The sequence below is a fragment of the Nuphar pumila genome, chromosome 9 (genome assembly GCF_984573655.1).
Source record: "Nuphar pumila chromosome 9, dmNupPumi1.hap1.1, whole genome shotgun sequence".
Taxonomy (NCBI): Eukaryota; Viridiplantae; Streptophyta; class Magnoliopsida; order Nymphaeales; family Nymphaeaceae; genus Nuphar; species Nuphar pumila.
Window position 1 is genome coordinate 5,008,159 of NC_143257.1, and position 14,942 is coordinate 5,023,100.

At 38.5% G+C, this 14,942-nt stretch overlaps 1 protein-coding gene across 4 annotated transcripts in view; it reads left to right on the plus strand.

Moving 5' to 3' along the window:
* Positions 1-616: 616 nt before the first annotated feature.
* The window catches only part of LOC149828280 (E3 ubiquitin-protein ligase PRT6-like), a 151,680-nt gene continuing 137,354 nt past the window's right edge, over positions 617-14,942 (plus strand). For all 4 annotated transcript variants that reach the window (XM_090017491.1, XM_090017490.1, XM_090017492.1 and 1 more), the window contains exon 1: positions 617-914. In XM_090017491.1, the coding sequence (XP_089873617.1) occupies positions 852-914 (63 nt within the window). In that variant the 5' untranslated portion in view covers positions 617-851. The remainder of the gene's footprint in view (positions 915-14,942) is intronic.

Here is a 14,942-nt window from a genome sequence, read left to right on the forward strand (position 1 = left end):
AACAATCAAACCACAAAGAAAAGAGACACAAATTTACGTGAAAAAACCCTCTCCTCAAACTAGAAAAAGAGTAAAAAAACCCATGACCACCAAAAGAGAAATCTTATTGAACTTTTCAACAGTTACAAGAGAGAAAGAAAAGAATTTATACAAGGCAAGGGCGACAACCCTAAACCTAAATAAGTCGGGTCCAAAAAAAAATTCTTCTGGGGGGCATTGCCCCCCCCCCCTCAGAGACCCCTCGCCAAGGGCGCCCCCCCTTGACCCCCGCCCGCTGACCGCGCAGTGGAACTCGCATCGGAGAGCCCCCGAACCTCCCTTTCTATAAGAGAAAAAACTATGAATCAGGCTCCACGACTCATCAGGCAAGAACAAAAAGGCGGTACATGTTCAAACGAGGAGCGAAAAGACATTTTTGTTCAACACATATCTATCTTACGAGAAGACATTTCCTTCAAAAACATATATAAAGTCATCCTCGGCAATATTGGGACATGAATTATCCCAAGATATTCCTCCGTAGAAACAGGAACACGCTAATTTGTGTTTCGGGGAGAACACACAACACCCTCTTGTAAAACGCGGGGAAGGCGAGCTTGTTGGTTCTATGGGTAATGCAAAGCTCGCCCGCAGAACGCTTCTCCTTGTTGTTCCAGACGTCTCTAACAGAGAGAGAGAGAGAGAGAGAGAGAGAGAGAGAGAGAGAGAGAGAGAGAGATGAAAACCTTCCTAGGGCATCCCTGAGCAGCCATCTCTCTTGATTCCCTTTCTCCCCTCCGGCAACGCTGGGGCGGCGAAGGCACAGGACCGGGCAGTGGGGTTGTTGTTGGTGGCTGCGCTTCATAGTCGGGATGGACGTCGATTCGCCTCCGCCGCAGATTATGATCCCCTTGCCAACCGAACTGATCGTTCGGGTAAGCCGCCGACCCGATCGGATAAGCGATTTCTTTCTATTCGCGTCTTCCTTTTACTTTCTGGTTTCTAATCTTCTGCTTTCGATTCCTGCGATTCATTTCTGCAATTTGTAGTATCGGAATTCGGTTTCAGTGCATCTGCTTCTGTGGGGGGCGTTTTATTTCGTATTTGAGGGTTGTTTCGGCCCTATTGCGTAGTTTGAAGACGTTATCTGGTGCGAATTTGATAAATTCACGTTTGTAGAAACTGAAAATTTAGGGTTTGGTGATGGGATGGTCAGCAGAATTACTTGTACTCGCATGGTCTGCCGTTAGTTCTCGCCGGGTTGTACTGTTTCGGTGCAGCATTTGAGCGGACTGAATCGAATATGTATGTTCTGAGTGGTTCCTAGATGTAGAATTGGACATGATTTTAGAAGACTTAATTACAGAGCAATCTTTTGCTAACTTACAGTCACACCCTTGTTTTGGAACAGCGGATCGACTAGGTCTGAGGGTGAGGGTGTCTCTTTCGTTGCCATACTTGCCTTGTGTCAAGGGTGTCTTAAGCATCGAGGTCAATGCTATGTGCGGAATGTGCGCGAGCTAGATAACACGGTAAAATGTTTTTTTTTTCCGTTGAGATAGAGCTGCATAAAACTTTCCTCTCTAAGACTCAAAGAAACACAAATAGAAGATAAAATATCAAAGGAAAATTTAGGTGTCCTTATTATGTAGGGGCTGTGTTCGGGTGAGGAAAATTGTCTCCAGATGGGGATTGTGTAAAAAGAATACAACCCTAAATATGGTTGTTGCAGTCTCTGGTTGATATATGCTAGAGAAGAAACAATTTATTTGGACAAATTCAATCTTAGTGTATCGCTTTGATTTTAATACAACATTGTATATTGAAGATAAAATGCAAGGCTTGCCCGGAGCATCAAGAGGATTTGAACGTGCCACTGAAAACTGGGAGTTTATCATCATCCCTTGAGTTGGTAACACAAAAGTCTGATCAATTATGTTAAAGGAAGATGGATTGATTCATGTTACTAATAATCACTAATCCCCAGTGGGAGAGATGCGGCACTCTGCTATGCTGCTACGTGAATGCACATTTATGTATGTAAACATATAGGTATTGCTTCTATGTTTTTATGTATATATGTTTGCATAGGTTGATTCATCTTAAAACATCACCAAGTCCCACATATATGATGCCTACTGCATGCTCAGAACTATTAATTCATTGTGTTCATAATAACATAATTTTGGAACAAGTTTCATGTTCCAATAAATTTCAATGAGACATACGTTCTTCTCATGGTTAATAAAGGACTGGGAGACTGGGAGTCATCAACTATAGAATAATATGGATAATTTGAAGCTCTTTCTCCCTTCTCCTCTAGTTGCTAGCATATGCATCTTGCACCAAATCAAGAGAAGACCAGTTAGCCACTTATTTAGTGGCTGTCTAAATTTCAGGTACTTGTCAAAATACATGGTCTGTATTTGTCATTAGCTGGTTAGTAATAATCACTATTTCTGCCTTGGATCTCACCTTTGTGGAAAGGTGATAGGTGGCTTGGAGTTTTAGGATAGTTGGTGATTCTTATGGCTGCGGTATAAGTCTAGGTCCTTTCAAGGGATTGTCTTGTTCTTTCAAAATACAAAGAACAACATGATCTACAGGTGCACGTGATTGGGGTCCTGGGAATTTGATTTCTACCTTATATTCTTGAGTTGATAAATCTAGTTATTTATGTAATGGCTTGCTTATCCGTCTGCCCCTTAAGTCCTTGTTATCTTTTTCTTTTCTTTCTTTTGAAAATCCTGACTTCTTTTAAGATAATTATTTGATACTTTGGTTTTCTTTCCAGAGATTGTGTTCCCTCTTCTTCCTCTTTGATCTCTTCAGTCCTACCTCAAGTGTATGCTTGCTATCTAGTTTCTTAATCTTCTTGCAGTGCTCTCACTCAAGCATTCCCTTTTCTTTGCTAAGAATCCTTTCAGGCCTGCCTCTGGTTTCACTTCTTGCTGCAGGTATGAAAATTCCTAGTTGAAGAAAGAATTCTCTAGTTTACTGGTTTACATTTCGACTGTGTTCCCTAACACAATTTGGTTTTACTAAACTCCGTACTTTTCATCTCTCCATCACATGTTCCTTTATTTTTTCCTTCTCTTTTTTAGATGACCAGCCCCATTTTGTGGTACTTATGGATAGAGAATTGCATTCTATGCGATGAAGATCCATGGGAATTTTTGTTTGTTATATTCAATGTGACATGATCTTGTAGTATATACTATATATACTGTGAATGCCCCATCATTAGGGAAAGTAATATTGAACTGATGTATATCGATTATGGACCAGAAGAAGACCCAAGTGCAATTGGATTGATGCTTGGTTAACAGTTTGAAACATGTGATTTATAACATGGTTAAAGAGCCCGATTGGGTTGATATGTTTTGATTAGGTTGCATTTATTCCTATCTGTACAGATCAGGCTAGTTCATGAACCAGGTTATATCAATATACATGTCTATAGAATATTATATGTGTCCATGTCCAGAAACATATATATGAATACATGTATACTTGCATGCATTTACAGTCGCAGATACATTTATGCACTTTTTGCATGTGTGTTTGTTATGTTTATGCTCATGCAGATATATGCGTGTATGTGTGTCGGTGCACACACACAAACACGTGATGCACACGTACACATCGTACATGCATAAAAACACATTTATGCATCTCTCTCTCTCTCTCTATATATATATATATATCTGTGTGTGCATATATAAACGTATTTTATACATACATATAAATGTATTTATGCATGTATTGGTACTATTGATCAGAGTTACCGGAAGCGCCTAGGTAAGTGGGGAAGTGCGCTTCGGAAGCGTGAAACGTCGCGCTTCCAAAACGCTCGTGGAAGCGCCACTTTTTAATGGGAAGCACGCTTCCCTTTAATGCGAAGCACGCTTCCCATCACACTTCCCCCATTTTTTAAATTTTTTTGTATTTTGTATTTTTTTTCGCTTCCCCCTCGCTTCCTAGGTCGCTTCTGAGACGATTCCCGGTATTAGAATGTGAAATATGGATTGGATATGGATCCGATAAAGGATCTATATCCATTCACGAGTTTTGCTTTAGTTGTATTATATTGTAACATGTGTTACTTATAAGGGGCACTTTTGTCCTTGTAAAAGATCATTGTAATCCTATTAAGACTAATGAAGCACTAGTGCAACAACTAAGAAAGTTTAGGGCTGCCGATTTCCCAAGAAGAGTTCTCTCTCTCTCTCTCTCACGTGTTTTCTCATGGTATCAGAGCACGCTGTATTTCTGGGCGAAAAAGGACCTTCCTCTAGGACGTGAAAAGCCAAGATCTGCTGCAACAAAAGCCGAGTTCTCCTCATTCCTTTCAGAACTCGTGAATCTGGTCTTCCTCAGCGACGTGATTTAGTTCACGTGAATCAGCCACATTTCTGTCATAACCCTACAAATGGATACTTCAGGCAATTCTGGTCTTTCCTCTAATTTCCTGGGGCAGCTAGTTTCGAAAAAACTGAATACAAATAACTATTTGACTTGGAAAAGGCAGATTACCCCTTTTATTCGCAGTCAAGATCTTTCAGGTCACTTGGATGGCTCCACTCAAATGCCTCCGGAATTTGTCACAACTGAAGCAAAAGGGGATGGAGAAATGTCAAGCACCATTCGCAATCCTGTATTTATTTCTTGGATGAAACGTGATCAGGCTCTCGTCGCGTATATCACTTCCACATTGTCGCAAGAAGTTTTGGTTTCTATCCCTGATGATTGCATATCTAAAGTATTGTGGGAAACTTTAGCTCAAACCTACTCTCAGATATCAGAGGCTAAGGTGTTGTTTCTCAAGCGTGAATTTCAGCTTTTAAAGAAGGGAGCAATGATCATTATTGAATTTTTAAATCAAGTCAAAAGCATCACAGATCAATTAACCATTGTTGGATATCCAGTGTCCGATAAAGAAAAGGTGCAACAAACACTGAATGCCCTAGGATCAGAGTATCATGTACTTGTCACCTCTTTATTATGGTTGCCTTCGTTGCCCAATTTAGAGGAATTACGTGCTAAACTCTTCCAATACGAGATGTCTTTAAAAAGCATATCTGATGCTTCAGCAGGGCAATCATCTACGCATGAGATTGTTGTCACAGGGACGTTTGCTGATCGTGCACGAGGAGGGCGTGGCAGAGGCAAGGGAAATCCAATCCAGGGTGGACGTGGGATACTACCTACACCAAATTCTAATGCCAATTTTTCAAAGAATGTTCCCACATGCTATCAGTGCAACAAGCGAGGTCATATCAAGGCCAACTGCTGGTTCAACCCACAAAATCGGAATAGAATGCAAAACACCAGAAATGTTGGTATATCAGGAACTGCAGGTACATTTCGAGTCAGTGAAGATGCTAAGGATCTCCTTCTATCTACTATGGCCAACTTGAATCTGAAGCAAAATGATGATGGAATATGGTATGTTGACTCTGGGGCAGCAACCCATGTCACTGGTAATGCAGGTAAGTTCTCTACTCTGACTCCCTATTTTGGAAAATCTAATATTGTAACCGGAGATGGGACTCACCACCCTATTTCAAACATAGGCAATGTCGTCATTTCTTTGTCTAAGTCATCTATTCCTTTATCTGATGTTGTTCATGCACCAAATATAAAGAAAAATATTGTATCTGTTTCCAAGCTTGTTGATTCTACCAATTCTTCTGTGGAATTTACTCCTACTTCTGTCTTTGTCAAGGATCTTCAAACGAAGGAGATGTTCGCTAAAGGAGAGCGACGTGGAGACATGTATGTCTTTAATGAAGATCCAGCCTCCAGTGTCCTGAAGCCCCAGTCTGATCTCGTCTCCAAAAGTGTCCTAAGTACATCCAAATGTAATAAGTCAGATCTCTGGCATTCTCGTCTTGGTCATTGTAGTCAAGTCTTTTATTGAAAAGTTAGTGTCCGATGGTCTTCTTTCGGAGTCTGTTTCACCTTCATTGAGGAATAAAATATGTCCCAGTTGTCAGGTCTGCAAAAGTCATGTACTTCCTTTTCATCAAATAAATAAAAAAGCTTCTATACCCTTTGAGATAATATGTTCAGATGTTTGGGGCCCAACTCTTAATCCTTCCTCTTCTGGAAGTAAATATTATGTATCTTTTATTGACAGTTTCTCTCGTTTTACTTGGATATTCTTTATGAAACACAAATCAGAGGTCTTTTCCATTTTCAGTCACTTTCATGCCTATGTTAAAAATCAATTCTCTCAAAATATCCAAATTCTCCAATGTGATGGAGGTGATGAGTATTCCTCGAAAAAATTTTTAGATTTTCTCCAAGATAATGGGATGCATCGTAGAGTTTCTTGCCCGTACACTCCACAACAAAATGGAATTGCTGAACGTAAACACAGACATATTGTGGAAAGTGCAATGAGTATGATGCATGGGAGTAACTTACCCATTAGTCTTTGGACTGAAGCTTTTCACACTGCCACTCATGTGATAAACCGTCTTCCTATGCCTATTCTTGAAAATCAATCTCCTTATTATGTTCCCTTTGGTGCACATCCCGATTATAATGAGTTACGAGTTTTTGGATGCACATGTTATGTTCATATTGACAAATCCATGAGGACTAAATTCCAGGACAAAGCCTCTATATGCCAATTTGTAGGTTATGCAGATGAACACAAGGGTTACAGATGCTATGATCCTGCCAATAAGAAGATTAGAATTTCCAGAAATGTTTTTGATGAAAATAATTTTCTGGGAAAAGAAGCAGAGGTCAATCGTGAACCTACTGGTGCAGTTGCTAATTGGTATGATCCATGGCTTAGTGCTGAACTTATTTCACATGCTGCTGAGCATACTATTCTGTCTCCTTAAAGCATACATGGTTAGACAGTTTCAGATGATGCATCACAAGCAGAGTGTCTGAGATACAAAGGAAATGTGTATACCAGGAGATCTAGAGAGCAAACGAATGTACCTGATGAAGAACACATTGCATTGTCTAATGACAGAGAAGCACCAAGAAGATCAGGTAGGATAAGGCATCCTATTGAAAAGTGGGTTAGTTATGACAACTTTTCTATGGACTTTCAGATTTTTCTATCCCAGATTGAAAAACACGATGAACCACTTGGTTTTCATCAAGCTATCCAATCCAACAAATGGATTGAAGCGATGAATGAGGAGATCGAGGCACTTCATGAGTGTCGAACATGGGAGATAGTTGGCCGTCCTCCAGACAAAAATATTGTTGGTTCCAAATGGGTTTATAAAATTAAATATAAACCGGATGGTAGCATTGAACGGTATAAGTCGCGTTTTGTGGCCAAGGGTTTCACTCAAGAATATGGTCAGAATTATGATGAGACATTTAGCCCAGTAGTGAAAATGGAAACTATTCGCATTATACTTGGCTTGACAATTGAACATGGGTGGATCCTCAGTCAGCTTGATGTTAAGAATGCATTCCTTCATGGGGACTTAAAGGAAGAGGTCTATATGGAGCAACCTCAAGGTTATGCAGAGGGAAGCTCAAAAGAATATGTATGCAAGTTAACCAGAGCTTTGTATGGATTGAAGCAAGCTTCTAGGTCATGGTTTGAAAGCTTTTCCTTAGAAATCCACAAACATGGTTTCTTTCGTTCCCAACTTGACCATTCTCTGTTCATATATAGGAACGGTACCACTATGGTTTTCTTACTCATATATGTTGACGATATTGTTATCACTGGTAATGCTCCAGACCATATTTAGCGAATTAAAGTTCTATTGAGTATGCAGTTCAAAATGAAAGACCTTGGGGAGCTGAGATATTTTCTTGGAGTAGAGGTAGACAGACAAGGTGATAAAATGTCATTAACTCAACATAAATACACTCTTGATCTTCTGGCTAAAGCAGGAATGACAGATTGTAAACCTCTACCCACACCCAATGTTGTTAACCAAAGGCTCAGTATTTGTGATGATGAGTTATATCCTGATGCAGTCAAGTATCGGAGTTTAGTAGGTATGCTACAATACCTTACCTTTACTAGACCAGACATTGTGTATTCTGTCAATCAAGTATCTCAATTCATGCATGAACCAAAGATTGGTCACATGGATGCTGTCAAACGCATCCTTCGCTATCTAAAAGGAACGGTGGGTGATGGACTCACATATACTCAATCTTCATGAAAATCACCAAAACATGACATACTGGCCTATACAGATGCAGACTGGGCAGGGGATCCAGATGAGAGGAGGTCTGTTTCAAGATACTGTGTTTTCATTGGAAGAAATCTTGTCTCATGGAGTAGCAGAAAACAGAAGGCTGTGGTAAGATCTAGCACAGAGGCAGAGTATAGATCTATGATAGCTACCACAACAGAAGTGACCTGGATTAGGCATCTTCTTTCAGAGATTAGAGAGAATATCTCAAATTCGACACTTATGTGTGATAATAGAAGTGCTATACAAATTGCATTCAATCCTGTTCATCACAGCCGGACTAAACATATTGAAATCGATCAACATTTCATCAGACAAAAGATAGCCGACAAAGAGATTGAACCAGTTTATGTGCCTTCAGAAGACCAAGTTGCCGATATGTTTACAAAAGATCTTACAAGTCACCGCTTCTGGTATCTGAAGAACAAGTTGCACATGGTTCAACCCCATGCACAACTTGAGGGAGGGTATTAGAATGTGAAATATGGATTGGATATGGATCCGATAAAGGATCCATATCCATTCACGAGTTTTGCTTTAGTTGTATTATATTGTAACATGTGTTACTTATAAGGGACACTTTTGTCCTTGTAAAAGATCATTGTAACCCTATTAAGACTAATGAAGCACTAGTGCAACAACTAAGAAAGTTTAGGGCTGCCGATTTCCCAAGAAGAGTTCTCTCTCTCATGTGTTTTCTCACCCGGTTCGCTCCTAAGTGGTCCCACACTTCCTGCTTCCTAAATATTTGAAAGTGCCTCGCTTCCCACTCCCGCTTCCCGCATCGCTTCCCGCTCCCGCTTCCTCAACTGGCAACCATGCTATTGATAGTTCCATGCATTATCTACTCAATTGGACCTTCTTGTGTTTTTCATCATTTGTTTACAACAAAACATGCTTTGGGCTGAGTTGTTTTGGTGAAGAAACCTATTTTTTTTTATCATAACCATTTGTCAGCAACATACACATCTTTGCTTTTGCAAGTTCTTGAAAAATCTGTTAACACACCAAAGTTACATGCTCTCCGGTATTTCTCGCCAAGTGAATCATCTAGATTACATCTGCAGATTCTGAATCATGGGATATCTAGTGGATGTAAGAAGAATGACAGGATTTATGCAAGAACTTGGACTGCCAACTCTACTAAATGATCACTCTATAAACAAACATAAATATGTGTGCGTATGTGTTGCATATGTCCGTGTCGCCTTTGTCCTTATTTTGTGAATTTCAAAGGTCCTTTTGTCGTTCAGATTGTCCATTTGGAATTTGCTTGTGTCTTAACTTCTGTTCTTCTTTTAATCATGTTTCCCTGTTCCTTGCTTCCCATCTGTTTGGTCCTATAGAATCTGATTTCTTATTGCGGAAGGTGAAAAAGTCATTAGGATTGAATTTTCAATCAAAAGTACATAGCAAAAATCTTTGGCCTATCTCCTTTCTCTCTCTATGTATCTCATAGGTTGAATGTTCGAGTCAGTTTTATTCTGAATGAATTATACCATTGCGTTGTATTTTTTCCTGAATGGTTGTGTCCTAAATTGGCATGTTCACGGGAGTGCATGTGCATGCTTGAATGCACAGCCACCTATACAGTTTCATGTGTTTGTGCATGTGTGTGCCATTCCAATACCCTTAGCCAAATGGTGATGAGGCCCACATGTCTGATTCTGCCCAACTTCATTTTGTCTTGGTAAATCAGTTAATCTTGTCTAGTTCAGTTTTCCTCATGTGGTCAGTACTTACAGATCAACTTCCAGCCCTATCCATAGTTTCTCTTAAAGAACACCATTTTTCTCCTCAATGTGATTTAAGTAGTAAGTACTCTTATGTTATTGTTAAATTATATGGGTCTTTGTTCATATATATATATATTCTGTTTTATGTAAACTGAAATACCCATCAGGGGTATTTCAGTCATTTCCTATATGTAATAGGTGTCAGCCTAGTAGAGACTGACTTTCTTTTATTTCTTTCTTTATTTATTGTTGTTTTCATGACTGTTGGGGCAGCAGCCTAACTAGCTGTTGGGCTACCCCCATTATCTTTTGGCTGTATTACTCTGCCCTCATTGTCTCTTGGCCATATTATAAATAGGGCCTTCCCCCTTTGTATTTTTTAATGCTTTCTAAGCATTTTCATAAGTGAAGATCTATGTTTTTTTTATGTGTTGTGTGTGCCCTTCATGGCTTTTGTATGCATATATTGTGCCTTGGTGATTGTTCTCATTTGAATGTTGTATTGTCCCATAGTGGACTATTTTGCTTGTATAATCTCTTTTGTTTGTTGTAATCCCTTTGTGGATTTGCCATTTGTATTTTTGCTTGTTTCATTACACGGTATCAAAGCCTACAACTCTTGGGATTGTGTGAGACTTCTCCAAAGATTGTGATTGCAAAAAATGTTTATTCTTCAAAGATCGTGATCACAAGTAAGGTCTCTTCTCCAACTTCTCTCTATTAAAATGGGCGTAAAAGAATCCATGACGGTAGTTGCATTCCAGCTAAATGACTCCAATTATTTGATGTGGGCTGCCGCAATGGAGCACCATATCAAGGGAATGAAGTTATTGGGGCATGCTAGTGGTATTTCATTTGAACCTCAACTCTCTCTCACCAAAATTGCTGGTGAAGAAGCAAGAGTGAAAGCACTCAAGGTTCATCTCATCAAAGTGTTGAATTGGAAAACCTAAAATGCCCAAATTCTCTCTTGGTTCCTTAATAGTATGAAACTCAAAACTGTAGCAACTATAGTTAAATTCAAAAGGCATGTGAGGATTGAAGTTTTCTCAAGAAAATGTTTATGCAAAAAGATTTGACACAAAAATATTTTCTTCAAGAGAAATTTCGTATTACTATGGTACTCTATCACCTCTTTGGGATGAGTTAGCATTACTAGAGCCCAAGTGTGATGGTCTCGCTATTGAAATGAGGCAAAAGAAACTTGAGGAAGAGCATTTGTTTTCTTTCCTATTTGGGTTAAGACCCGAGTTTGAGAAAGTTAGATAAAAAATCTTACATAGGACCGAAAGTACCTCTATTGATGATGCTCTTCGAGAGATATACCAAGCCGAGACCCGACTTGTCTTGACTACGGAAAGCGAGGAGGTTCTTGCCATGTGAAAACCGGGTAACAATGTCAAAGCATATAAACCTCCTCAAATTTGAAAAAATAACAATGGGGGAGAACATATAACCATGCAGGAACAAGATGAGTTATTTGCCATAATTACCAAGAAGCGAGACATATTAGACTGTATTTCTCCAAGCTTAAAAGAAAGGTAGCAACCATTGAAGAAACACCACCCAAAAAAGGCAGTGAAGATAACATGAAAGAAGGAGAACTTAAGGATTCTATTAAATATCTAACATAAGTATTTCAACTATTCCTTAAGAACTCCTCCAATTCTACTTCCGGTGTCGCCGTGTCTACTTCCTCTCCTCTAGGTATGCTTTCTTGGATTCTTGAATCTGGTACCTCCTTTCACATGACTCCTTTAGAATCCCTAATATCCGATTTCACAGTCTTTTTATGATTCTTGTGTTTCTACGACCGATAGAACTAATTTAGAAATCAAAACTATTGAAACTTTTTCAAATATTTCAAAAAATTTTCAAATTCCTAAAGTTAGAGTTATTCTAAAACTCGATTTAGATTTATTATCTGTTTCTCAAATTTCGGATTATGGGTATGAGGTTTCCTTCTCATAAAAAACTGTTGAGTGCCGGATCGCCAGTCAGGGAGGCTCATTGGGGAAGGACATAGGAGTTGAAACTTCTGCTACATGGACTTTGTTCATCTTCCTAAAGAATCATTTTGTAATTTTGTTAAGGAAAAAGATATTTTTGTGTGGCATCAAAGATTAAGACATCCTAATATATCTAAGTTAGCTCGTTTTCCTTTTTTGAAAAACTCTTGTTCCAAAGAGTTCACATGTAATGAATGTATTCTTGTATAAATGAAGAAAATTCCTTTTGATTCTAAAACTTTTATCTCAACCAAACATTTTGAACTTGTGCATTTGGATGTATGGGGACTGATTCCGGTCATGTCAAAAGGAGGGCTCTCCTATTGTGTTGTATTCATTGGCGATTATACTAGGTATACTTAGATCTATTTCCTTAGGCAAAAATTTGATATATTCTCTTGTTTCAAAGAATTTCATAAAATTGTGTAAAATTGTGCAAAATTAATTTCGAAGTAATATTATCATCTTTCGATCAAACTCAGGGAGGAATATTTCTCCAATGATTTCAAAAATTATTTGAAACAAAGTGGGATTTCACATAAAAAATCTTGTCCAAATACCCTTCAACAAAATGGTTTGGCTGATAGAAAGCATCGTCATATCATTGAAACTACGAAAACTTTGCTTATTTCTAAAAATGTTCCAATTTTTTTTTTGAGCTGAAGGTGCCTTAGTCACGGTATATCTTATCAACTGAATGCCTTCATCCTCTTTACAAAACATTTTCCCTATTAAAAAACTTTATCAAACGTCTCTAAATTTAAAACTTCTAAGAATTTTTGGATGTAAGTGTTTCATACTTATAGAAAAGAGAGAAATTATCTGCCAAAGCCATCGAATGTGTGTTTCTTGGTTATGCAAGTAATAAAAAAGGATACATATGTTATGATAAGAAAAATGACAATCTATATGTTTCAAGAAATGTTAACTTTCTCGAAAATGAAAATGGTTTTGATAAGACTAAGGATGGTCTTTATTTTTCCTTTTTATTTGATTTGCTGTCAAACAAAGCTTCTAATGAAGTTATTCATGTTGATATTGATCTTGATGATATGCATGTTGATGACTTTGGCGTTTCCATAGAAGATACCCAGAATCAAGATATTCAAAGCTATTCTAGAAGAATCGTTGAACACCCTCCATATGCACTAGATAAGTATTCTCAAAACCAAAATCTAGGGGAAACTAGCACTAGGAAATCTAGTAGAACTTCTAGACATCCTGAAATATTTGTGTCATATGAAAACTTTTCACCTAGACATAGAGCCTGTTTTATGTCTATCCACTCATTCTATGAACCGTTAACCTAAAAAGAGGCTAAAGAAATTCTCGAATGGATTAATGCTATGAACCTAGATTTAGGGGCACTCGAGAGAGCCAAGACCTAAAAAATTCAATCATTACCTATAAGGAAAAAGACTATAGGATGTAGGTGGGTATATAAAGTTAAAACCAAAGAGGATGGATCATTAGAAAGATATACGGCTAGGTTAGTGACCAAAGGTTATTCCCAAGAATACATGATAGACTATGAGGAGACCTTTCCTCTCGTAGCTCGTATGACTAGTGTTAAAACACTTGTTTCCTTAGCATCCATTAGAAAATGACCTATTTACCAGTTTGACGTTAAGATTGCCTTTTTGAATGGTGACTTAAATGAAATAGTGTACATGAATCCTCTTCCCGGTCTTGAGGTTGAGAGCGAGAAAGTTCCTCAGTTAAAAAAAACTTTGTATGAGCTTAAACAAGTTCCCAAAGCTTGATATGATAGGTTTAGTAATGTTATGTTGAACGTGAGATATAAGTCATGTTATTACTGACACTACTTTTTTTTGTTAAAGATACATGTACAACTATTGTCATACTTCTGTTATGTGTTGATGATATGATCATCATAATGAGTGACAAAAAGGAAATTAGTGACATTAAAAATTTAAAAATATTTTGATATGTCTGACCTTGGTTTTCAAGATATTTTTTAGGTATTGAAGTGACCTACTCACTTAGAGAATATATATTGTCTCAAATGAAGCGCACTGCAGATATTATTGCCAAATCTGAAATTTTTGATGATAGGAAGGTTGACACCAGAAGTTGTAAATGCAAAACTAAGATTGGAGGATGGAACTCCTCTTGAAGATCCAACTCCATATCGGCAACTGGTTGGATCCTTGATCTACTTATCCATCACAAGACCAGACATTGCCCATGCGGTACACTCAGCCAATCAATTCCAAAATGCACCCTCTACAGTGCATATGAGTGCTGTTTTGCGTTTTTTCAGACATATTAAGAATTCTATAACCAAAGGACTATTTCTATCCTCCTCTACTTCTTTAGATTTAATTGTTTATACTGATCTATGTCATAGGGACTCGACAAACCGGGTGTTGTCAACCCGACCATGGGTGCGTTGACCGCACCTAAGGTCATTTGTGTCCAATTTTTATATTAATTTTTTTCTTCTGAGGGGCGCTGATCCGCGCCAGGGGGGGGGGGGGGGGGGAGAGCCCCCGGACCCCCCTTTTTGCAAGGGCAAAAACTCTGAATGAGGCTCCACAACTCATCAGCTCAACCCCTCTCTTGCACAAAGAGGGCGCAGGGAGGGGGCTCGACCCCTCCCCTATATATATATATATATATATATATATATATATATATATATATTGCCGCACCCGCACCCATGTGACATAGATACTGATGTAGATTTGCGAGGTAATCCTGATGATAGTCTCAACTACTAGTTTGTATGTGTTTCTAGGGACTCTCTCATATCTTGGAGGTGTAAGAAGCAGCAAAAGATCTCTTTGTCATCCACCAAAGCTGAATACCGAGCAGTGACAACGGCAACTATGAAAATTATTTGGTTACAATGTCTTCTCAAAGATATGGGCTTAGTCATCTCTAGTTCTTCAAAGATGTGCTGCGACAATAAGGGTGCTATTTACATTGTAAGCAACCACACCTTCCACGAACGAACCATGCACATAGAGATGGACTGCCATTATGTCCGACATGAACAC